The sequence below is a fragment of the Aptenodytes patagonicus genome, chromosome 1, assembly GCF_965638725.1.
Source record: "Aptenodytes patagonicus chromosome 1, bAptPat1.pri.cur, whole genome shotgun sequence".
In the NCBI taxonomy this organism is placed as follows: Eukaryota; Metazoa; Chordata; class Aves; order Sphenisciformes; family Spheniscidae; genus Aptenodytes; species Aptenodytes patagonicus.
Window position 1 is genome coordinate 226,623,747 of NC_134949.1, and position 19,563 is coordinate 226,643,309.

A 19,563-nucleotide genomic window follows, 5' to 3' on the forward strand; every position below is an offset into this window, starting at 1 on the left:
TCACCCTGGGAAAACCTCTTTTTTTGCGGAAAACCTCGTCGGAGCGGGCACTCAGGTGCCCCGTCTGCGGGGACAGCACCGCAATGGCACCCCAAAATACCCCCCCCCGCCCCCCCAGCTGAGCGCCCCTGGCCCCCCCTGGAGCCTCCCGGGGAAAACGGGCCAGAACTGGCTGAATTCCCAAAGGAAAGGCCAAGAGAAGTTGGGAAATGTGGGTTTCTCCCAGGGCGGCTGCGCCTGCGCCGAGGGGCCGGGAGGGGCCAGCCCTGTCCTGCACCACGGCGGGGGCGGTGGGTGCAAGGACACGGTGGGGGGTAGGAGCATGGTGGGTGCAGAGCCTGGCGGGAGCATCGCTCTGAGATCCTCCGCTCCAGGGTCTGGGTACCACGTTCCATCGCTCAGCCATGTCCCAATGTCCCCGTCACTCAACCACGTCCTTTGTCCCCATCATTCCATGTCCTATGTCCCATCGCTCAGCTGTGTCCCACGTCCCCGTCACTCAGCCATGTTCCATGTCCCCATCGCTCAATGTTCCACATCCCCATCACTCAGCCGCGTCCCATGTCCCCATCATTCCATCGCGTCACCATTGCTCAGCCATGTCCCACATCCCCATCACTCCGTGTCCCACATCCCCATCACTCCGTGTCCCATGTCCCCATCACTCCATGTCCCACATCCCCATCACTCCATGTCCCACGTCCCCATCACTCCGTGTTCCACGTCCCCATCACTCCATGTCCCACGTCCCCATCACTCCGTGTCCCACATCCCCATCACTCCATGTCCCACGTCCCCATCACTCCATGTCCCACGTCCCCATCACTCCGTGTCCCACATCCCCATCACTCCATATCCCACATCCCCATCACTCCGTGTCCCACATCCCCATCACTCCATGTCCCACGTCCCCATCACTCCATGTCCCACGTCCCCATCACTCAGCCATATCCCACATCCCCATCACTCCGTGTCCCACATCCCCATCACTCCATGTCCCACGTCCCCATCACTCCGTGTCCCACATCCCCATCACTCCATGTCCCACGTCCCCATCACTCCGTGTTCCACGTCCCCATCACTCCATGTCCCACATCCCCATCACTCCATGTCCCACGTCCCCATCACTCCATGTCCCACGTCCCCATCACTCCGTGTCCCACATCCCCATCACTCCATGTCCCACGTCCCCATCACTCCGTGTCCCACATCCCCATCACTCCATGTCCCACGTCCCCATCACTCCGTGTCCCACATCCCCATCACTCCATGTCCCACGTCCCCATCACTCCATGTCCCACGTCCCCATCACTCCGTGTCCCACATCCCCATCACTCCATGTCCCACGTCCCCATCACTCCGTGTCCCACATCCCCATCACTCCATGTCCCACGTCCCCATCACTCCGTGTCCCACATCCCCATCACTCCGTGTCCCACATCCCCATCACTCCATGTCCCACGTCCCCATCACTCCATGTCCCACGTCCCCATCACTCAGCCATATCCCACATCCCCATCACTCCGTGTCCCACGTCCCCATCACTCCGTGTTCCACGTCCCCATCACTCCATGTCCCACGTCCCCATCACTCCGTGTCCCACATCCCCATCACTCCATGTCCCACGTCCCCATCACTCCATGTCCCACGTCCCCATCACTCCGTGTCCCACATCCCCATCACTCCATATCCCACATCCCCATCACTCCGTGTCCCACATCCCCATCACTCCATGTCCCACGTCCCCATCACTCCGTGTTCCACGTCCCCATCACTCCATGTCCCACATCCCCATCACTCCATGTCCCACGTCCCCATCACTCCATGTCCCACGTCCCCATCACTCCGTGTCCCACATCCCCATCACTCCATGTCCCACGTCCCCATCACTCCGTGTCCCACATCCCCATCACTCCATGTCCCATGTCCCCATCACTCCATGTCCCACGTCCCCATCACTCCGTGTCCCACATCCCCATCACTCCGTGTCCCACGTCCCCATCACTCCATGTCCCACATCCCCATCACTCCATGTCCCACGTCCCCATCACTCCGTGTCCCACATCCCCATCACTCCATGTCCCACGTCCCCATCACTCCATGTCCCACGTCCCCATCACTCAGCCATATCCCACATCCCCATCACTCCGTGTCCCACGTCCCCATCACTCCATGTCCCACGTCCCCATCACTCAGCCATATCCCACATCCCCATCACTCCGTGTCCCACATCCCCATCACTCCATGTCCCACGTCCCCATCACTCCATGTCCCACGTCCCCATCACTCAGCCATATCCCACATCCCCATCACTCCGTGTCCCACATCCCCATCACTCCATGTCCCACGTCCCCATCACTCAGCCATATCCCACATCCCCATCACTCCGTGTCCCACATCCCCATCACTCCATGTCCCACGTCCCCATCACTCCATGTCCCACATCCCCATCACTCCATATCCCACGTCCCCATCACTCCATGTCCCACATCCCCATCACTCCATGTCCCACATCCCCATCACTCCATATCCCACGTCCCCATCACTCCATGTCCCACATCCCCATCACTCCATGTCCCACATCCCCATCACTCCATATCCCACATCCCCATCACTCCATGTCCCACGTCCCCATCACTCAGCCATATCCCACATCCCCATCACTCCGTGTCCCACATCCCCATCACTCCATGTCCCACGTCCCCATCACTCCGTGTCCCACATCCCCATCACTCCATGTCCCACGTCCCCATCACTCCGTGTCCCACATCCCCATCACTCCGTGTCCCACGTCCCCATCACTCCGTGTCCCATGTCCCCATCACTCAGCCATATCCCACATCCCCGCATCACCCCCCCACCTTCTCCCCCCCCCCCCACCAGTCACCTCAAGAAGCCGGACAAACAACCCCACCCCCAAACTCCAGTGCTTTCTTCAACCCCCCCCACCCCCTGCCCGCCTTCACACAGGGCCCTTCCCTGTCCCCTGGGTCCCCGCCAGCAGCTGCCGGAGCCGGCCAAGCCGTCGCCCGTCGCTAAACCCCATCCAGCAGCACCCTCCACCGCCAAACCCCACCTCCCCGGCGCCGAACCCCATAAATACAACCCCAGGTGACACTGGCGTCCCCACACCATGCCTGTCCCGCACCTGGCCCTGCTCATGGCCCTGCTCCTGGCCACCGGCCCCTGGCACCCCACCGCCGGCGTCCCCCGGGGACCCCCCGGCAATGCCGTCCCCACCGGCGCCCGCCCTTGTGCCCAGCGCACCGGCCGCTGCCGCCACTTCTGCTTCGCCCACGAGACCCAGCGGGGACATTTCGGTTGTCCTCGGCGCTACCGGTAAGACAGGGATGCTGGGACTGTGTGTCCCCCCCAAAAACCCAATAACCCCATGACCTTGGCGGGGGGGGGGGGGTCGGGTCTTCTTCTCTTCCAGGTGCTGCGTGCGCAAAATGTAGCAGTGGGATGGACTGGGAGGCGACGATGCTCGGGGCCATCCCACATCCTTCCCCGGCAGGGTCATCTCCCTCAGGATTTTCCCGATATTGGCTGGATTTCACCCGTTTTGGGAGGATTTTATTTGGCGGCAGCACCGGGACGTGAAGACGCTGTCACCGTCGGGATGCCACAACTTGTCCCATATGGAGCAGAATAACACCCTCCCCCCCGCCCCCCAAGATTTGAGTGTTTTTTTCCCATGGGAATACGGGGCGAAACTCAGCCTGAACCAGGAAAGTTCAGAAAACGGGATTAAAAAAAAGGTAAAAAAGGGGAATTCTCTCTCTGCCACATGGGGGGGAGGCAGAAATCGCCGATATTTTTAACTAAACCACCACTTTTGGGTATTTTTCCCCAGGGGACCGGCTGCTCTCGGTGGCACCTTCTGCTTTTTTGCTGCTACCAGGTGGAAAATGCTGATTTTTGGTGAAGCAGCGGCGTTTCCCGCAGGAGATCCTCTACCCCCTCCCCCAGGTCGCCAACATCTATCTGATGGGTGATTAAAAAGCCAAGCGTTAATTAAATAAAAGCTACATGATGCTGAACCTCCCGTGCATCCGAAACATCCCCGGTGAGGTCCCGGTGTTGCCGCGCTTGCCGGCTCCATCTGCCGCTGGTCAGGAGTGACACACCCCCCTTCCCCCCCCCCTAAAATGGGTCCATTTTAAAAAGCTTTGAGGTTCTGTTCGCCGCGGTCAGAGGTGTCCAGGGCGAAGAGGCAGAAGGCGATTTCCTCGCAGGCGCTGGTTGTGCCGCACTCGAACAAGCAGCCGAAAACACCACCGGGGCAGACAGCCAGGTCGGAATAACCAGCCGGCCCTGGGTGCAGCACCCATGGGTGCCGCCAACCCGCCCCGTCCAGCGGCGAGGGGTTGAGATAGATGCCCAAATCACTCCGGCGGTGCCGGTCGGTGGGATGGGAGTAGAGTAACCAAGTTGGTGCATCCCCGGTGCTGGTTGGCGCGGCGAAGCTCACCACGCTACCCTGGCATCCCCGCGGCGGTTCGCCCAGCGCCTTGCACCGCGCCGAGCGCTCGAACCGCAGCCCGCGGTCGGCGCTGAATGCCACGGCCCGGCAACCCTGCAGCGCTCGGGCGTTGCAGTAGAGTAAGGGCTGGCGGGCATCGCCCCCATCGATTTCGGCTACCTGGCACTCGCCCGTCTGCCCGCCGCTGACCGGGGCACCCTTGTGCCAGCTGCGCCCGCTGTCGTCACTGTAGAAGACGAGGGCGTGCTGCCGGGTGTAGCAAGGCAGCGGCACAACCCCGCACAAGCACCTGTGCACGTAGTAGGCGTACGCTGGCACGACCAGGCGCCCCGAATCCAACTGTACCCCGTGGCCCGGCCCCACGGCGAAGGTGGCCCAATGGGACAGGTCGGTGCCGATGGCTTCGTCCGTCACGTCCCGTAGCGGGGTCCAGCTGCGGCCGCCGTCGGCGCTGGTGGCATAGCAGAGGCGAGCGGCACTGCAGCCTCTCCAGATTTGGCATCGCTCCGTCTTCCCCCGCTCGACGCAGATGCAGAAGAGGAAGACGGTGCCGCTCGTCGCATCGTAGAGGGGACAGGGGTTCATGGTGCGGCGGCCGGGCAGCGCCAACGCCGACAGCTCCTCCACTGGACCCCACTGCCGGCGAGGAGGAAGATGGGGCTCAGCCGTGGGATGCACCGGTGTCGCTGTACCCCGAAACCACCCGGCATTGCTCCCGGGGATGGAGGTCGCAGCTTGTTCCTACAGCCCAGCTTGGTTTTTACCTCGATCGAGGAGCCGTGCCGGCGGCCCCGCCGCAGCACCAGGTACTTGGCGTCCTTGTCCCTGGCCGAGGAGCGCTTCTCGGCGAAGGCCAGGAAGGTGGCGGCGGGGGGGATGTAGAGCAGAGCTGGGATGCGGTAGGTGACCCTGCTCGCCTGCCGAAACAGCGTCTCCCACGAGAAGATGAGCGGGGATCCCGGTGGCGGCGGCGGGGGGCTCTCCCCGCCATCCCCCTGCTGCTGGCAGGGTGGGAAGGTCAGATGGTAAAGGGTTAAATGCTTGTAAAAGGCGGGGGGGGGGGGGGTGGCCCTCATGCCCCCCAAGATGGGGGATAGGGACGAGGACTCACCTTGAGGCAGGTGATGGCCTGGGACATGGTGGCCTCCCCGAGGTCCTCGCTGGGGCCTGAGCGGGGTGGAAGGGGGGGCGGTGAGAGCAGAGCCCCTCGGCAGGGTCACACCCCGCTGTCCTGCCTGGCCGTGGTGTCCCCATGTCCCTCTGTCCCGCTGCACCGCAGGGGCTCCCCTCTGCCCATGACCCTATGTCCCCCCCAGTGCCACATCCCCAAGGGCTCTGCACCCCCAGGGCCCCCAAACCCCCACCCCCTTTAGCACCCCCCGGTGTCCCCAGCCCAGAATCCCCATGCCCATGCACGCCCCAGGCCCCGATCCCCCCATGCACACCCCTGTTCCCCATGCACCCCCGATCCCCCCCGCACCCCTGATCCCCCCTGCACCCCCCCGTTCCCCATGCACCCCCAATGCCCCAATTCCCCCCCCCCGCACCCCCCATGTCCCTGCACCCCCCCCCAGCCCGAATCCCCTACACCCCTGCATGCACCAACACCCCCCCATTCACCCCCCATGACGGACACCCCCCCCCCCCGTGCATCCCCCTGCACCCCTCATGTCCTGCTCCCCCCTACACCCCCGCATGCACCGATTCCCCCCCCGCGCCCCCCCCGCCATGCCCGGACCCCTCCGTACCTCCCCCTGCACTCGCCCCCCCCCGCACCCCCATAACCCGGCTCCCCTACACCCCTGCACGCGCCGATCCCCCCCCCGTGTCCCGTCCCCCCCCATGCCCGCTCCCCTCCGTACATCCCCCTGCGCCCCCCCATAACCCGGCTCCCTGCACGTACCGATCCCCCCCGCGCCCCCCTTCCCCTACACCCCCGCATGCACTGAACCCCCCCCCCCCCCCGACCCCAGCCCCTTTGCACCCCCCTCCGTGCCCCGATCCCCCCCCCCCGCTCCACCGGCCGCCGCCGCCGCCGCGCCGGGGCCGCCCCGCTCCGCCCCCGCCGCCGCCCGCCCCTTCCTGGCAGCTCCCGGCCCGGCCCCGGCGCTGGAGGAGGAGGGGGGGGGGGGGGGGAGAAGCGGTTAAAGGGGAATTCCCCCCCCCCTCCCTGAGCCCCGAAAGGCCCCAGAGATGCTCCGGAACACGTTTGACGTCAGTTCTTCCCTTTTATTGGGGGGGAAAAAAAACCCCAAAATCTCTTTTTTAGAAAATGCCATTTTATCGAAGGGAGGCGCGGGACAAGAGGCGGCGATAGGAAACAGGCAGCGGGACAAACAGGGACGGTCACAGCTCGGAAAAGCCCTTCGCTTTCTTTTTTTTCCCCTTGTAGACAAGCTTCGTGGCCGAACATACAGAAGCAGCATATTTGGTTCCCCCCCCCCCCCCAAAAGGCTTTTATACAAAACAATCCCCTACCCCAATTAGATAAATACAAAAATAAAGAAAACGTGTTTGCGAGCGGACAGTTGTTTTACAGAAGGATTTTGTCCTGAATTCCTAACGCAAAAGGGAAAGGCGACGTTAGTGAAATGGCACGGAGCTCTTTGACAAAGCACCGCCAGGTAAAAACGGAGGAAGCCGGGGGGGGGGGGGGGGGGGCGTCGGTGACAAGTCTCCCCTCCTGAGGGTCCCCACGGGCAAATCCTCCTCCAAGGTCCGCCCCGGAGGTGGCAGAACCAGAAAGGCAGGCACACAGACCAACGTAGCTTCAAAAACCTTGGATCCAAGATCATAAATCCCGCTTATCAAAAATGGAATAGGATTTCAGGACAAAAACAGAGGCAACGATTCACTTTCTTTGCTATTTTACTTTATTGGTGTTAATTTAGCACGTTCCCAGGAGGCAGGCGGCATCAGAAATCACTTTGTTTTCCTCTCCAGGGCCAGACTATCGTGCAGCTTGGACACCTCCGGCTCGTAGGCCTCCATGACTAACGTCCCGTTGTTATCGAAGAATTTTGCGATGGATTTGGTGAACTCGGCTTCCCTCTGCTGTTTGGTTTTCCCGCTGATGAAAGTCAGCTTCAGGGTGTACTTGTCATCAAACCTGCAGGGAGGGCAGAGAGGTTTCAGAGCAGAATTTAAGTCTGGCTCAGCTGAGACGCCAACGAAAAGCCGAGGAGAAATCCTCGGCTTTGTTAAGGGGAAAGCCCCCAGGAGCGGAGGTCCGGTCCCCCCCCAACGTTACCCCACATGGGCACTAACGGCTGCAATAGGCAGGCGTCAGTTATGACACAATTAAGGATTATTTTATACTCTTTGTGACGAAACCGCCCCCCCCAATGAAAGAGAAGCGAAACGTGAACATTGGCGGCAGATAACCGCTCGGCACCGCTCCCATTTCTAGATCGATTCTGACCGAGCGAAACAGGTCTGTAGGTATAAAACCAAAGGAAAATATTTAGGGTGATGCTACGGAGAGATACGGACACGGTGCACGCGAGCCCGGCGAGCCCGGCCACAGATCGCTGCTACTTCCGAGCAGTAATATCCTGCGGTGAATGTTAAATCACGAGTCGCCTGGGAAGCCGCAAAGATCACGGCACGGTAGCCGATCCTTTGCAGAAAGCTCACGTCCCTGGTGCGCAGGCACCGGTATCGCAGAGACGCCAATATTTTCCCCCATTTTGTTTACGAGTTACCCGAAACGCAGCTTTTCTGCCCCGCCGTGGAGTGCGCGGTAGGTACGGGCGAACGCAGCGCAGGCAAACCGAAGCCGTGCCGGTACCGCGCCGCCGCGCTCCCGCTCGCTAAGCCCGGGCTGCCGGAGCGAAGGATACCGTTTGAGACTGGAGGAGAGCTGCCAAACGTCGTCGGGGTCCATCCCCGCAGGGTCTTTTCTGTGAGCTACGAGGAAAATGCTCTTTTCTTTGTATGAGGTATAGACAGTCAGGATTCCCATCATCACAAAATATGTGCAAAAAAAAGTTAAGGAAACTAAAAAGTTGCAATTAGAGGTAGAAATTAGGCAGAGAAATTGCTCGGATCCCCTCGGACACCGTTGTTTAACCACCTCTCGCGACATTATCATTCCAAACAGGATGCTTGGCTGATGCCTCGTTAGCATGAGAAATTAAATAATTATTGGGACACTTCCTTAAATCTTTGCCATTGACACGAGAGCATTAATCAATGCCTGGAAGCGGCGGGGAAAGCGACGACTCCCTAACACGCTTTCCCGAAAGGGATTTCTCCAGCCACATAAAACGCTTCGTTCGTTCGTGAAACCGTGAAGCAAAGCGGAAATCACGACGACGAAATACTGTTTTCAATTATTTTGCTAAATTTGTGGAGCGACATCTGTTGGGAGACGGTGGGAAAACGTGAGCCCAAGCGAGCCACAGAATTAATCGCTGCGCATTCCTCCCAAGCACAGATCAAGCAACTAATGTGTCTCGTTTTTGGAATTAAGTAATTTGAAGTGCTGCAAGACGAATTATCTCAACGTTTGCGCTGAAAGCCAACCAGAAGAACCGTAGCCTGGAACAACGAAATGACTTGCCCAAGATCAGGCAGCCGTGAGCAGCACAGAGACTCCCAGGCCGGCAATAAGCTTCCAGGCTACCAGTTCACGCTGCCTCGCTGGTACCATCAAAGCCGCCCTTGAAAGCGGGCCCGTCGGCAGCTCTTGGAAAGCGCCGTTCATCTGTCACGTACATTTAGGCTGCGAAACCTCCGCAGGCGTCTATCTTGCTAGAGGAGCTGCAGGGAAATCGGTGCCACGCTGACCCAAACAGAAAAAAAAACCCCCCAACCCCCCAGCGTGCTGCAATACTGGAAATCTTACAGTTGACTTCTAAACAGAGTTGACATCTAAACATTCGAACCCTGATTTGTAGCGCTACCCTCCTAAATGCAGCGTCTGCTCCCCTTTGGCGGAGGTGCTGGCAGGAATTACCTCTGTTTTACTCTTCGCTCTTGGTACCTGATCCGTCAGATTAGGAAAGAGCAGATGTCTCTGTGACCAGGCTACAGGTAGAATTAAAAAAACGTAACCAAAACACAAAACCAACCCCTGAAGCTTTCAAGGGCCGATCTTCAGTCTGAGATTAACGCACCTAAGTGGGGGAGACTCCACAGCGATCGGTGTCTGAGATCTGGGAAATCACCTCAACGCAGTCGGGAGCCTGGAGGGCGGATCAGCTGCCCAGGCGGCTGCTGACTCCTCTGACGTGAGCCGAATTGCTGCTCCAGGCTTCCCCGCCGCTGCAGGGGAAGGCTGGACCCACAGATCACCCAAATTTAGGTGTGTCACAGCCAGCCAGGCAGGAATTTTGCCATCACATGAAAACTATTTGGTTATCAGCTGATCTCTACACCAGGGGCAGTAAAATTCCCACGGGCCCGAAAACGGGAATACAGAGAAGGGTTTTCTTGTGCTTCACGGGGAAAATAAAACCCTTTTGGTATAAATGAGACAACATCTGTAAAGGATATGATACAACACAAAAGGCAAGAACGGGTTTGGATTCAGGAAAAGGGTGCAGGTAATCCCAAATCAAAGCTACAATCGCGAAGAGGCAAGAGATTGTGCAGATGATGAGGCGGCCGTCGATCAAACGGAAATTTTCCACGTACTTGTATTTCTCCAGGAGAACCTGCGGGAGAAACACGCAGCCGAGTTTATTTTGTGCTTTTCACAAATTTGACAAACTGCTTCTGGAAAGGATTTAGGTAAAACAATCTCAATTATATGGGTAAACTGAGCAGAAACTTTATGCGGAATTCACGTCTGCACCGGACATCGTAGTAATTGCTGATACTCTAAGCACAAACACTGCTTTAGCCATGGAAATCACAAGAGACGCTACGGAACCAGCACACATACGGGCGCTTCACGATCAAACCAAAACGGTTTACAGAGTTTTTAAACTAAACGTGGAAACTTAAGAAAACAGAGTGTTTCCCAAGAGGGAGAAATCAGCAGTCGCAGAACGTACTTTTTTGGCAGAATCGTCCAAAGAATTTTTCACAGCTGAACCGTCCCATTTGTCAATTTTTACCGGCTTGTCGTCGATCTTCCACTGCAACGGAAACCAAACGGAGTTAAGAGAATTTGGCACAGGTTAGCCTTTCGTTTTAATACGCCTGTTCCTGTCGCGAGCACAAAGATAGGAGGCAACCCAGAAAATACCTACCTGTTTGGGAAAACCCGACCAGAGGCGGAGGGAATCCGGGGCCTGTCACACAGCTGTATCGCACCAAAAGTCACCTCAGCACCAACGTACCCACTACCCTTGCAGATTTGAGCTTGGACATCTTGTCGTGGGTACCGAAGGTATTTGAAGTGACTTTTTACATCAGTTGCATTCTAATTTTGATTCTGCGTTCGCTGCTCCCGCTGCCATCCACAGAAAGTGTCACTTATGGCTTAATTCTTGCCTTTGAAGGTATTCACGCTTTTCAGCCAAGCTGGTACAAACAGACTCTTTGGGGGTTGATGAGAGGAGGAAAATTTCAAGGCACCCTTAACAATCCGGGTACAAGGGGAGAATATAAAGGCACGAACAAGAAATGAAGTTTCAGTCAGACCATCCCCCAGAACAAAACCAAAAGCCTCCGTCACTCTTCAATTCAGGTTTTCCTCATAATCTGTTCCGTCATCAGTAATGAATCTCAGATACAACGGCTCAGCTTTTCAAAGGGGTCAGTTTTCCTCTGAACTATATTATTTTTTGGTAACGTTATTCCTTTTAGCCACAGTCAGACACGTGAGCTTGAGCCCTGTGTATTTCAAGTTGTCAATTATTTCAAACAGTTGAGCGACTTGAGCTCAAATTTTAGCTGCCATTAGAAGCAATCCCCAACTTCACTCCTGTTATTTCCTGCTCTCGAAGCTCACAAGTTGGATCTATTAACTACCTGTCAGAAGAGCTCATTTCCCTTCTCTGGCAGGAACGAAACCATTTTAAAGTAAGATGTAAAACCTGATCTACTTCCCCTACACTCGCGCAGGGAAAAGCCTGATTATCCTTCAGGCTCTGCAGGTATGAATTATTAGGTGCACAGTAAACGTCACTGTGCGTGCACATGCAGTAGCTGGTTTATGAGGGACAAAAGAAACATCCAGAAGCATTTAAAAGTCCTGGACAACCGGGAAAGAGCTCTCACGTCGGTGTAAGTTACAAAATACTTTAGGTGGCTACTTTTTCGTAGCCACCAGTTTTTCCTAAGGTTAATTAGCACACACGACAACTGAAAGCCAAACCCTTCCCCATGAAAGAATACAGAACAATTCTTTCAAAGATTTATTTTTCCTTATAAAAGCATCTACAACAGTTTTATTTCTTGCCCTTTGGAATTCCCAAAGATTAAAGTATCAAGAGCTAGACTAGGGAGAGGAAAAAAATACCTTTTTTCCTAATTAGTGAATTGGAAGTCAGAAGTCTGTAGTAACAGAAGTCAGTAGTAACACCAACACCCAATCCCTCTGTCCTCATCTCACAGATACATCAAAAAAGCTTTGAGGAAACCCATTCAGACTTGACCTCACCGCTCCCAGGTGCGGCCTCCATTTCTCGCGAGGGAGAGGAAGGAAAGCCAGCGAGCCTGCCGAGATGGAAATGTACTCTGCTTAGCAGAACCCGAAACCAGAGTACTTTCCTGAAATAGCACCAGCTACTTCTGCTACAGACCGATTCTTGTAGGATGCAGAAAAGTCCTGTTATTTTAAAGACAAAAATACTGACTAGTAAGACGTGTGCAAGACGCAGCACAGCTGGATTCACTACTGGGTACGCCAATAACTGAACCCTGAACTCAAATGTGACTGTGGGGAAATATCCTGTCCTTTATTGTACTCGTACAGCTCGAGTGAAGGCAAGCCTTACCCGCGAGGGAAGGCGTCATTCAGCCTGCAGAGTTTAGTTTTGTTACTGACAGAAATCCCTGAAAAGGCTCAGTCTTTATAGCCGGCCAACCCTTCCCCCTGCTGCTTTTTACGAATAATAAAGAACAAAATGAATGAGAAGGTTTTAACGGCACAAGGAACCTCAGCAGGCCACTTGAAGCCTTCCTTCAGACCAGATCTGCCTTTAAGTACAGTTGTGATTTATTTTTTTTTCCAAAGGCCACTAAAGGAATCATTTTGAAGAAGTAAAAAATACATCTGTGCAAATATTTTGCCTAACAGTTTTCCACATTTCTAGGGCTAAAACAAGACAATCCTTAGTATAAAATATGGCAGCGTTCTCCAGCTTGTTCCTAAGTGAGAGCAAGAATCCAGAGATACTTGAGAAGGTATCGCTCAAGTGATATTTTTGTGATATGTTTTACGATTAAATATTTGATATTGGAATCTTTGCTTTTGGCAACAGCATGGTTTACCTGGTATTAAAGCACAATGCATCTATCCCATCACCAACGCTCAAGTTTTTAATCAATCTTATTATGTCTGGTTTGGCTTCCTAAAGGCCGTGAGGATGGAATCAAGGCTTACGCTAAAATTTCTTCTCCTCTCCTCCCAAATACAACCAACAGCTTTCTAGATATACTTGAAGACAGAATAGCTGGAAAACACCAATGAGAAAAGCTCAGGAATCAAGAAATAAATGAAAATAAAGCCCAAGGCCTTTTTTAAAAACCTCAGGATTTTAAAGCTATTTTATAGGCACTCTGGAAACCAGCCCTGGAGGCACAGGACCGCTAACACTTCACTTGCAGAAAGGACTTGCGTGGAGGGGAATATCTGTATGTAAAACGGGTCGAGGCACTGCCATAATAACGTATATCCAGGAAGCCCGTCACAGAGTGAGAGCTGGATTCTTGCTTCTTGCTCTCTGTCCCGAACCACCTGACACTGGAATTGCCAGATGACATCAGTGATATTTCACTGATACCGATCTCTTAACAGAGAACCAGCACTTTCAGGGGTAGATGTGAAGCCCACATGACATATTTTTTCAAATAAAGCTGTTACTGGAGGGAAGAAAAAAAAAAAAATCTAATCTTAGACTGTCTAAAGCAACGAGCTGAACCAGCAGTTCTTCAGTTCTTGTTCAGGCTTCCCTGCGACTGAGGCTGTTCTGCTTCAAGACAGTAACAGCTTGATAATGCCAGTACAGTTCATGCCAGAAGGGACCTTGTAACAGGGACACATCTGCGGTTTGGGACTTCAGCCAGGGAGAAGCTTTAGCCCTCCCTTTACCTTGGTCTTGATGTTCCCACGAGGTTACTCCTCCTAACACGGTACAGCACCGCAGGGCTGCTGCTGCTTCTCTTAATTCTTCCAGGCTGATCTGCAGGACCAAAGAGCTAGGGAGAGGCTGGGACGCTGCGCTGCGCTGGCACCTGCAGTGCCAGTGCTGTGGAAGAGGAGGAGAAGGAGGTGCTCAAAGGAAACGATCAACATCCGCGCTACCTCTGTGTCCAGATGTGCACAGAAACGTATGCACATCTGTACACTGAGGTCTATATACCAGTGCAACCCTGGGCAAAACCTTCGACTGATGGCCATCCCCACGTTCAGCTTGGAAGAGAGCTGGAGATTCGGCCCCTACCACCAAGCGCTCACCCTCAAACAGGGGGGAAAGCCTCCACCCCTTCTCGGCTCTGCAAAACAGCCCTACCTTGCCTGCACAGGTTGGGGAGGGAAGGTGAAGCTGCACGGGTGTCCTGTGGAGCCTGGCAGATGCAAACATGCCTGCTCCTCCAGCTAGTGGATGGTATTTTTCAACCAGTTACTTATTTTGAGCACTTCGAGTACGAGCTCCAAAGGCTTCAAAAGAGAAGCTCAGATTTGGTTCCAGTCTGACGGAGGAAAAGAAAAACCCAACCAGTTCAAAACAGTTTTTTAGTTTGCGTGTGATTTGATTCCTTCATTTTAAAAACCAAGTGAAAGGTTATCATACTTGTCCTGAACACATCCTAACTATGAATGGGAAGCAAATACGGTGTTCTACAGCCAGGCACAGCTAGGAAGTGGATTTGGTACCTGAAAGCGTACCCGTGTAAGAACAAGGCTTCAGAGCAAAGGCTGAAATATAGCCAGTGGTTACCTTACTTAAAAACAAAGAATAAAATCAGAAACGCAATTTCAGAAAGCCGCAAAACCGATCTGACACTAGAAGCACGCAAGGGCCCCAGCTGTTCACACCGGAGTAAAGACGCTGCCTGCAGCTGGATTGCAGCAGGGGAGCATTCTGCTGTTAGCTCCAAAAAATGGGACAGCAAAGCAAGTGCTTGCTTTCACAGCAGACACCGCAGGATCTGAGCGCTCGCAGGGCTCGTTTGTCAAGCTATCACCTTCATTTAAATCCCCTCACAAAGCTCCCTCATAAGCAGGAGGCACGGAAAAATCCTACGCGAGAAATTTCAAGATGTTCGCATCTCAGAAGAAAGACACGGCACAAACTTAACTTCCCCCCCCCCTTGCCTTATTCCCTCTGCCGCTACTGTCAGCCTCATTTACATCATGTCCAATTTTAGCCTGCAACATCTTCTGGGTAGCTAGCTTGTCTCTTCAAATATTGCTCTGAAGTTTATGGCGCACTTTGGGTATTACAAACATAAATAATCAAGTCATACAGTATTTATTGCTACTGCAAGAGGAGCACCAGTTATAGACTACATAAACTCTTCAAGGGGAGTAATGTTTCTGCATCTAATTTGTGTTTTCTTTTACAAGGATGAAGAGAAAGTAACCTCCCCTTCCTAAATCAGAAACTCTTCAAACCAGGACACGCAACGCTGCAGCCGAGGGAGGTTGGAAGAGCCTCAGCAGATGATGCACATCGACTCCCTCAAGGCACCCAGCTAACACTGCAGCTGATTGCCTCTTCCTGCAGGTAGGGCTGCAGCCCACAGAGCAGCGAGTCCCAGACCGCAGGTCTCCACCCCCCCAACACAAATTCTGAAATAACGGCGACGCTGCACACCACGAGCCTGGCAGAAGCAGGATTTGCAAGTGGCAGACTCCAGGGACAGCTCACTGCACATCAGTTCCCTCCTCTTCCTCTTGAAGGAAGAGTTGTAGCAAACTCCGGCGAGTCAGCATGGCCGTTCTCAGCTCTGACTAGCTCAGCCTCTGCCTTGGAGGAAGGAATTCTGGACCTCACTCTCCCCAAAATACCCGTGCTGCCCGACTGTACTCAGAGTCAACGTCCCCTGGTCCCAGAGAGTTCCTTCTGGGGCACAGGAGCTGAAGGCAGTTGTGGCAGCTGGTATTCAGGAAGTGGTTTTAGTCCTGGAGCTTGCAAAACCTTAGAAGGTTTTGCTCTAGTAGGGGCAGTGTGGTTAATAACTTAGTTTTGTGCTAAGTGGGTGAAATCTCTAGGTCTTCAAAAGGACTGTAGCCGCTGCTGCACGCCATTTTGAAGTCAGTGAGTGTGCACTCTTAGGTGGTCCTGGTTAAGTAGGGAGAGGTCAGGAGGAGCTACCTGATTTTCACAAACACTGAAAGAACTTGAGAAAGACAAAAAAATGGGATAGTTAACACCCCAATCTCCCTAAACTCACCCTGATTTAGCTTACTAGCTAAGTATGAAAAGATACGCTAAACATGCAACCTGTCCTAAGACTTTAAAGCCTCGGTGATAACCCATTATTTTTCTCTTTGAGAAATATTTTAGGAAATTATGGAGCTAAGACCACAGTTCTCCAGATGATACCTCAGCAATATATAGACCGGTTCGCAGGAATGACCAGATTTCATTTAAGTCATCCAGGGGGAGGAAATGAAGGCACACAGATCAGCATGGGGGAGAGAGGGAAAAGAAGATAGAACATCAAGTGTGTGTATGCTGAAACTATTCAACGGTTTCTCGCTAAAGGATTCAGCTCCCGCACCAACAGCGTTATTTCCCTTACCAACAACTCCTCTTCCTTCCGAAATAACTACACCTCAGCATCCACAGAACATGTCAGGAGGAGCAGGAACGCCTCGAGAGCATACTTTCCACAGTTCTTGGAGTTTAACCACAAAGCGCTGTCATTTCAAAACCGAAAGCCGAGCACGTTTGCAGAAGATATCCAGAAATATTTCATTGGCACACCTTTCCCTAAAAGCATTCGCTCAACAACTTAATCCACCGTTCTGAAGAAAAAACACCAAATTCTCAGGGATAGTAAGGATATCATCATCTCAGACAGATGCAAGAAAACTATACTCTTTAGAAATTATGAATATACATATTATCAATGAAAATAAAAGTGTTTTCAATTGCAGTCATCCGTATTGTCCTGGTTTTGGCTGGGATAGTTAATTTTCTTCCTAGTAGCTGGTACAGTGCTGTGGTTTGGATTTAGGGTGAGAACAATGTTGATAACACACCAATGTTTTAGTTGTTGCTGAGCAGTGCTTACACTAGTCAGCTTCCCATACCACACCGACTGAGCAGGCTGGAGGGGCACAAGAAGCTGGGAGGGGGCACAGCCAAACTGGCCAAAGGGACATTCCATACCATGGGACGTCATGCTCAGTACAGAAACTGGGGAAAGCTGGCCGGGGGGGCCGCTGCTCGGGGACTGGCTGGGCATCGGTCAGCAGGTGGTGAGCAATTGCACTGTGCATCACTTGCTTTGTGTATTCTTTTTATTATTATTTTATTTCAATTATTAAACTGTTTTTATCTCAACCCATAAAGTTTTCTCACTTTTACTCTTCTGATTCTCTCCCCCATCCAACCGGGGAGGGGGAAGTGAGCGAGCGGCTGGGTGGTGCTCAGTTGCCAGCTGAGGTTAAACCACAACACGTGTGTTGAAGTTCAATGAAAGATGCCAAATACACCACTCCGAATACACCCTTTTGCAACCAGAGATACAGACACAACTGTTTCCATCTCCTTGTGGAAAAAAAAAATGCCTCCGGGTCTTCAGTTTCAGCTACCAGACTGCCAAACACCTCAAAGAGCCGTGACACAAACACCTGACCGCTTAAAACCGAGCCGAGATCGAAGCCGCTCTACAAACAAGTTCCTTTAAACTACCGAGACAAGACTGGGCTTATCAGCGGACTGTCATGGTTTAACCTCAGTCGGCAACTAAGCACCACGCAGCTGCTCGCTCACTCCCCCCCCACCCGGTGGGATGGGGGAGAGAATTGGAAGAGCACAAGCGAGAAAAACTCGTGGGTTGAGATAAAAACAGTTTAATAATTGAAATAAAATGATAATAATAATAATAATATGATGATAATAATAATACACAAAGCAAGTGATGCACAGTACAATTGCTCACCACCTGCCAACCGATGCCCAGCCAGTCCCCGAGCAGCGGCCCCCCCGGCCAGCTTTCCCCAGTTTATGTACTGCGCATGACGTCCCATGGTATGGAATGTCCCTTTGGCCGGTTTGGCTGTGCCCCCTCCCAGCTTCTTGTGCACCTCCAGCCTTCTCAGTCGGTAGAGCATGGGAAACTAAAAAGTCCTTGGCTAGTGTAAGCATTCCCTAGCAACAACTAAAACATCGGTGCGTTATCAACTTTGTTCTCATCCTAAATCCAAAACACTGTACCAGCTACTAGAAAGGAAATTTACTCTATCCCTGCCGAAACCAGGACACGGACTTTCACGGTACGCTCTGCTCCGCCCGACACCTCTGCCGTGCCCAGCGTTACCTTCCTGGCAAAAGACCCACCGGGAGGACCGCAGCTGTACCGCCAGCCGGGCTTTCGTCAGGACGGCTTGGCTAAAACCAGCCACGCTGGCAGAAAAGAAAAAAAACAAGAAGCGGTCTCGCAGGCAGCGGCTGCTGCTGCTGCTTTCGCGGCCGGACGTGCTCGCCCGGTGCCGCGGCACGGCCTGCCCGCGGGACGCCTCCTTCCTCCCCGCTCCCCCCCCCCGCCCCGGGGCCCCCTTCTGCCATTTACTGCCCGGCTCCTACAAGGAGGCAGCGGCGGGTGGCCGCGCTGCTGCCGGGCGGAGGAGTTCCCCGCGGCCCCACGGCTGAGGCGGGGGATGCGCCTCAGCAAGGCGCGGGGAAGGGGGGGGGGGGAGCGGGGGGCGGACACACCGAGGCCCGAGCTCGGGGTGGCCGCGGCTCGGCCCAGCGCCGGGTCGGCTCTAGGGACACCGCTGAGGCGGGGGACGGCGCCTCCCGGAAGGGGAGGGCCGGGCCCCGGGCGGCCCGCGGCACGGTACCTTGTCGAGCAGCCCGTTCCTGCCGCCTTTGGCCGCCATCTTCTCGCCGCCCTCCGCCCCCGCCGCGCGACCTGTTCGTTCCTGATTGGCCGCGCGCGGGGGCCGACGGGAGCGGGCGGAAAAGCCACCCCCCCTCCCCTCCGCCGCGTTGCGCGCTGGGAAGTGTAGTCCGCCCTGCCCGCGTTCCCCGTTGCTATGGCGACGGGGCGGCGCGGAGGGGAGACGGCGGCGGCGGCGGTGGTGCGGGGCCTGCTCGGGGAGCGGGGACGGGCGAGCGGCTGGGGCGGCCCCCGGCCCGCGGGGTGAGGGGCGGGTAGCGCCGCCCGGCCGGGCTGCCGGGGTCTGGGGCGCGGGGAGGGTGAGGGGGAGACGTGTGCGGGGCCCCTCTGGGCCGTGGAGGACCGTGAACTCTGTGGTCGCCGGGAGGGTGTGAGGAGGGTGGCTGTGAGGGGGAGGGGGGGTGTGTGTGTGTGAGGAGCGGGGATGTCTGTGGTGTCGTGGGTGGGTGTGCGAGGGTGTATGTGTGTGCGAGTGGGGCGCGGGAGGGCGCCCACGGGTGTCTGCGTGGGGTGTATGTGAGGGGTGGGCGTATGTGGGGCGTGGGAGGGTGTTTGTGTGGGGGTGCGTGGCTGTGGGAGTCTGGCAGCGCGGGGAGTGTGTGTGGTGGGGTGTGTGAAGGTGTTTGTGGATGTACCTCTGGGGGTGCGTGGTTGTGGGTGTCCTCCAGTGCGAGGAGTGTGTGTGGGGGGTGTACGTGGGGTGTGTGAGGGTGTGCGTGGGTGTTTGTGTGGGGTGTGCATCGTTGTGGGTGTCAGCGTGGGGAGTGGGTGGGTGGGTGTACGTGGGGTGGGTGGGTGTCAGTGTTTCGGGGTGTTAAGGACCCGGGTTGTGTGCATGCCGGGGTACGTTTAGGAGGTGTATGTGAGGAGTGTGTGGGCGT

General features: G+C 54.9%; 2 protein-coding genes across 3 annotated transcripts; both read right to left on the reverse strand.

Annotated features, from left to right (window-relative positions):
* Positions 1–3,998: 3,998 nt before the first annotated feature.
* Positions 3,999–6,525, reverse strand: NEU3 (neuraminidase 3). Of its 2 annotated transcripts, none has more exons than XM_076328538.1 (4): positions 6,507–6,525; positions 5,598–5,653; positions 5,251–5,484; positions 3,999–5,122 (listed from the first exon to the last, which is right to left on the reverse strand). In XM_076328538.1, the coding sequence occupies exons 2-4, from the start codon at positions 5,622–5,624 to the stop codon at positions 4,163–4,165; spliced, it is 1,221 nt and encodes a 406-aa protein (XP_076184653.1). In that variant the 5' UTR covers positions 5,625–5,653; positions 6,507–6,525; the 3' UTR covers positions 3,999–4,162. The 2 variants fall into 2 exon arrangements, with proteins under 2 accessions (XP_076184653.1, XP_076184651.1); XM_076328536.1 differs by having other exon boundaries at positions 5,251–5,487.
* An 816-nt stretch (positions 6,526–7,341) lies between these two features.
* SPCS2 (signal peptidase complex subunit 2) lies at positions 7,342–18,710 on the reverse strand. The gene is made up of 5 exons (XM_076328542.1): positions 18,624–18,710; positions 10,489–10,572; positions 9,982–10,146; positions 8,329–8,459; positions 7,342–7,595 (listed from the first exon to the last, which is right to left on the reverse strand). Exons 1-5 carry the CDS (start codon positions 18,660–18,662, stop codon positions 7,409–7,411), a joined length of 606 nt encoding a protein of 201 aa, XP_076184657.1. The 5' UTR covers positions 18,663–18,710; the 3' UTR covers positions 7,342–7,408.
* Positions 18,711–19,563: the final 853 nt, after the last annotated feature.

Bases quoted from the DNA above. Each gene is read 5' to 3' on its own strand.
- SPCS2 (XM_076328542.1), bottom strand. From the start codon at position 18,662: ATGGCGGCCAAAGGCGGCAGGAACGGGCTGCTCGACAAG. The intron at 8,460-9,981 runs CCTTTACAGATG...TTTTGCACATAT, and splicing joins CCTTTTGTGTTGTATCATAT to TTTGTGATGATGGGAATCCT. The intron at 7,596-8,328 runs GTATCCTTCGCT...CCCTCCCTGCAG, and splicing joins CTCTCCTCCAGTCTCAAACG to GTTTGATGACAAGTACACCC.
- NEU3 (XM_076328536.1), bottom strand. From the start codon at position 5,624: ATGTCCCAGGCCATCACCTGCCTCAAG. The intron at 5,488-5,597 runs GTGAGTCCTCGT...CCACCCTGCCAG, and splicing joins AGGCCATCACCTGCCTCAAG to CAGCAGGGGGATGGCGGGGA. The intron at 5,123-5,250 runs GTAAAAACCAAG...CCTCGCCGGCAG, and splicing joins GGCACGGCTCCTCGATCGAG to TGGGGTCCAGTGGAGGAGCT.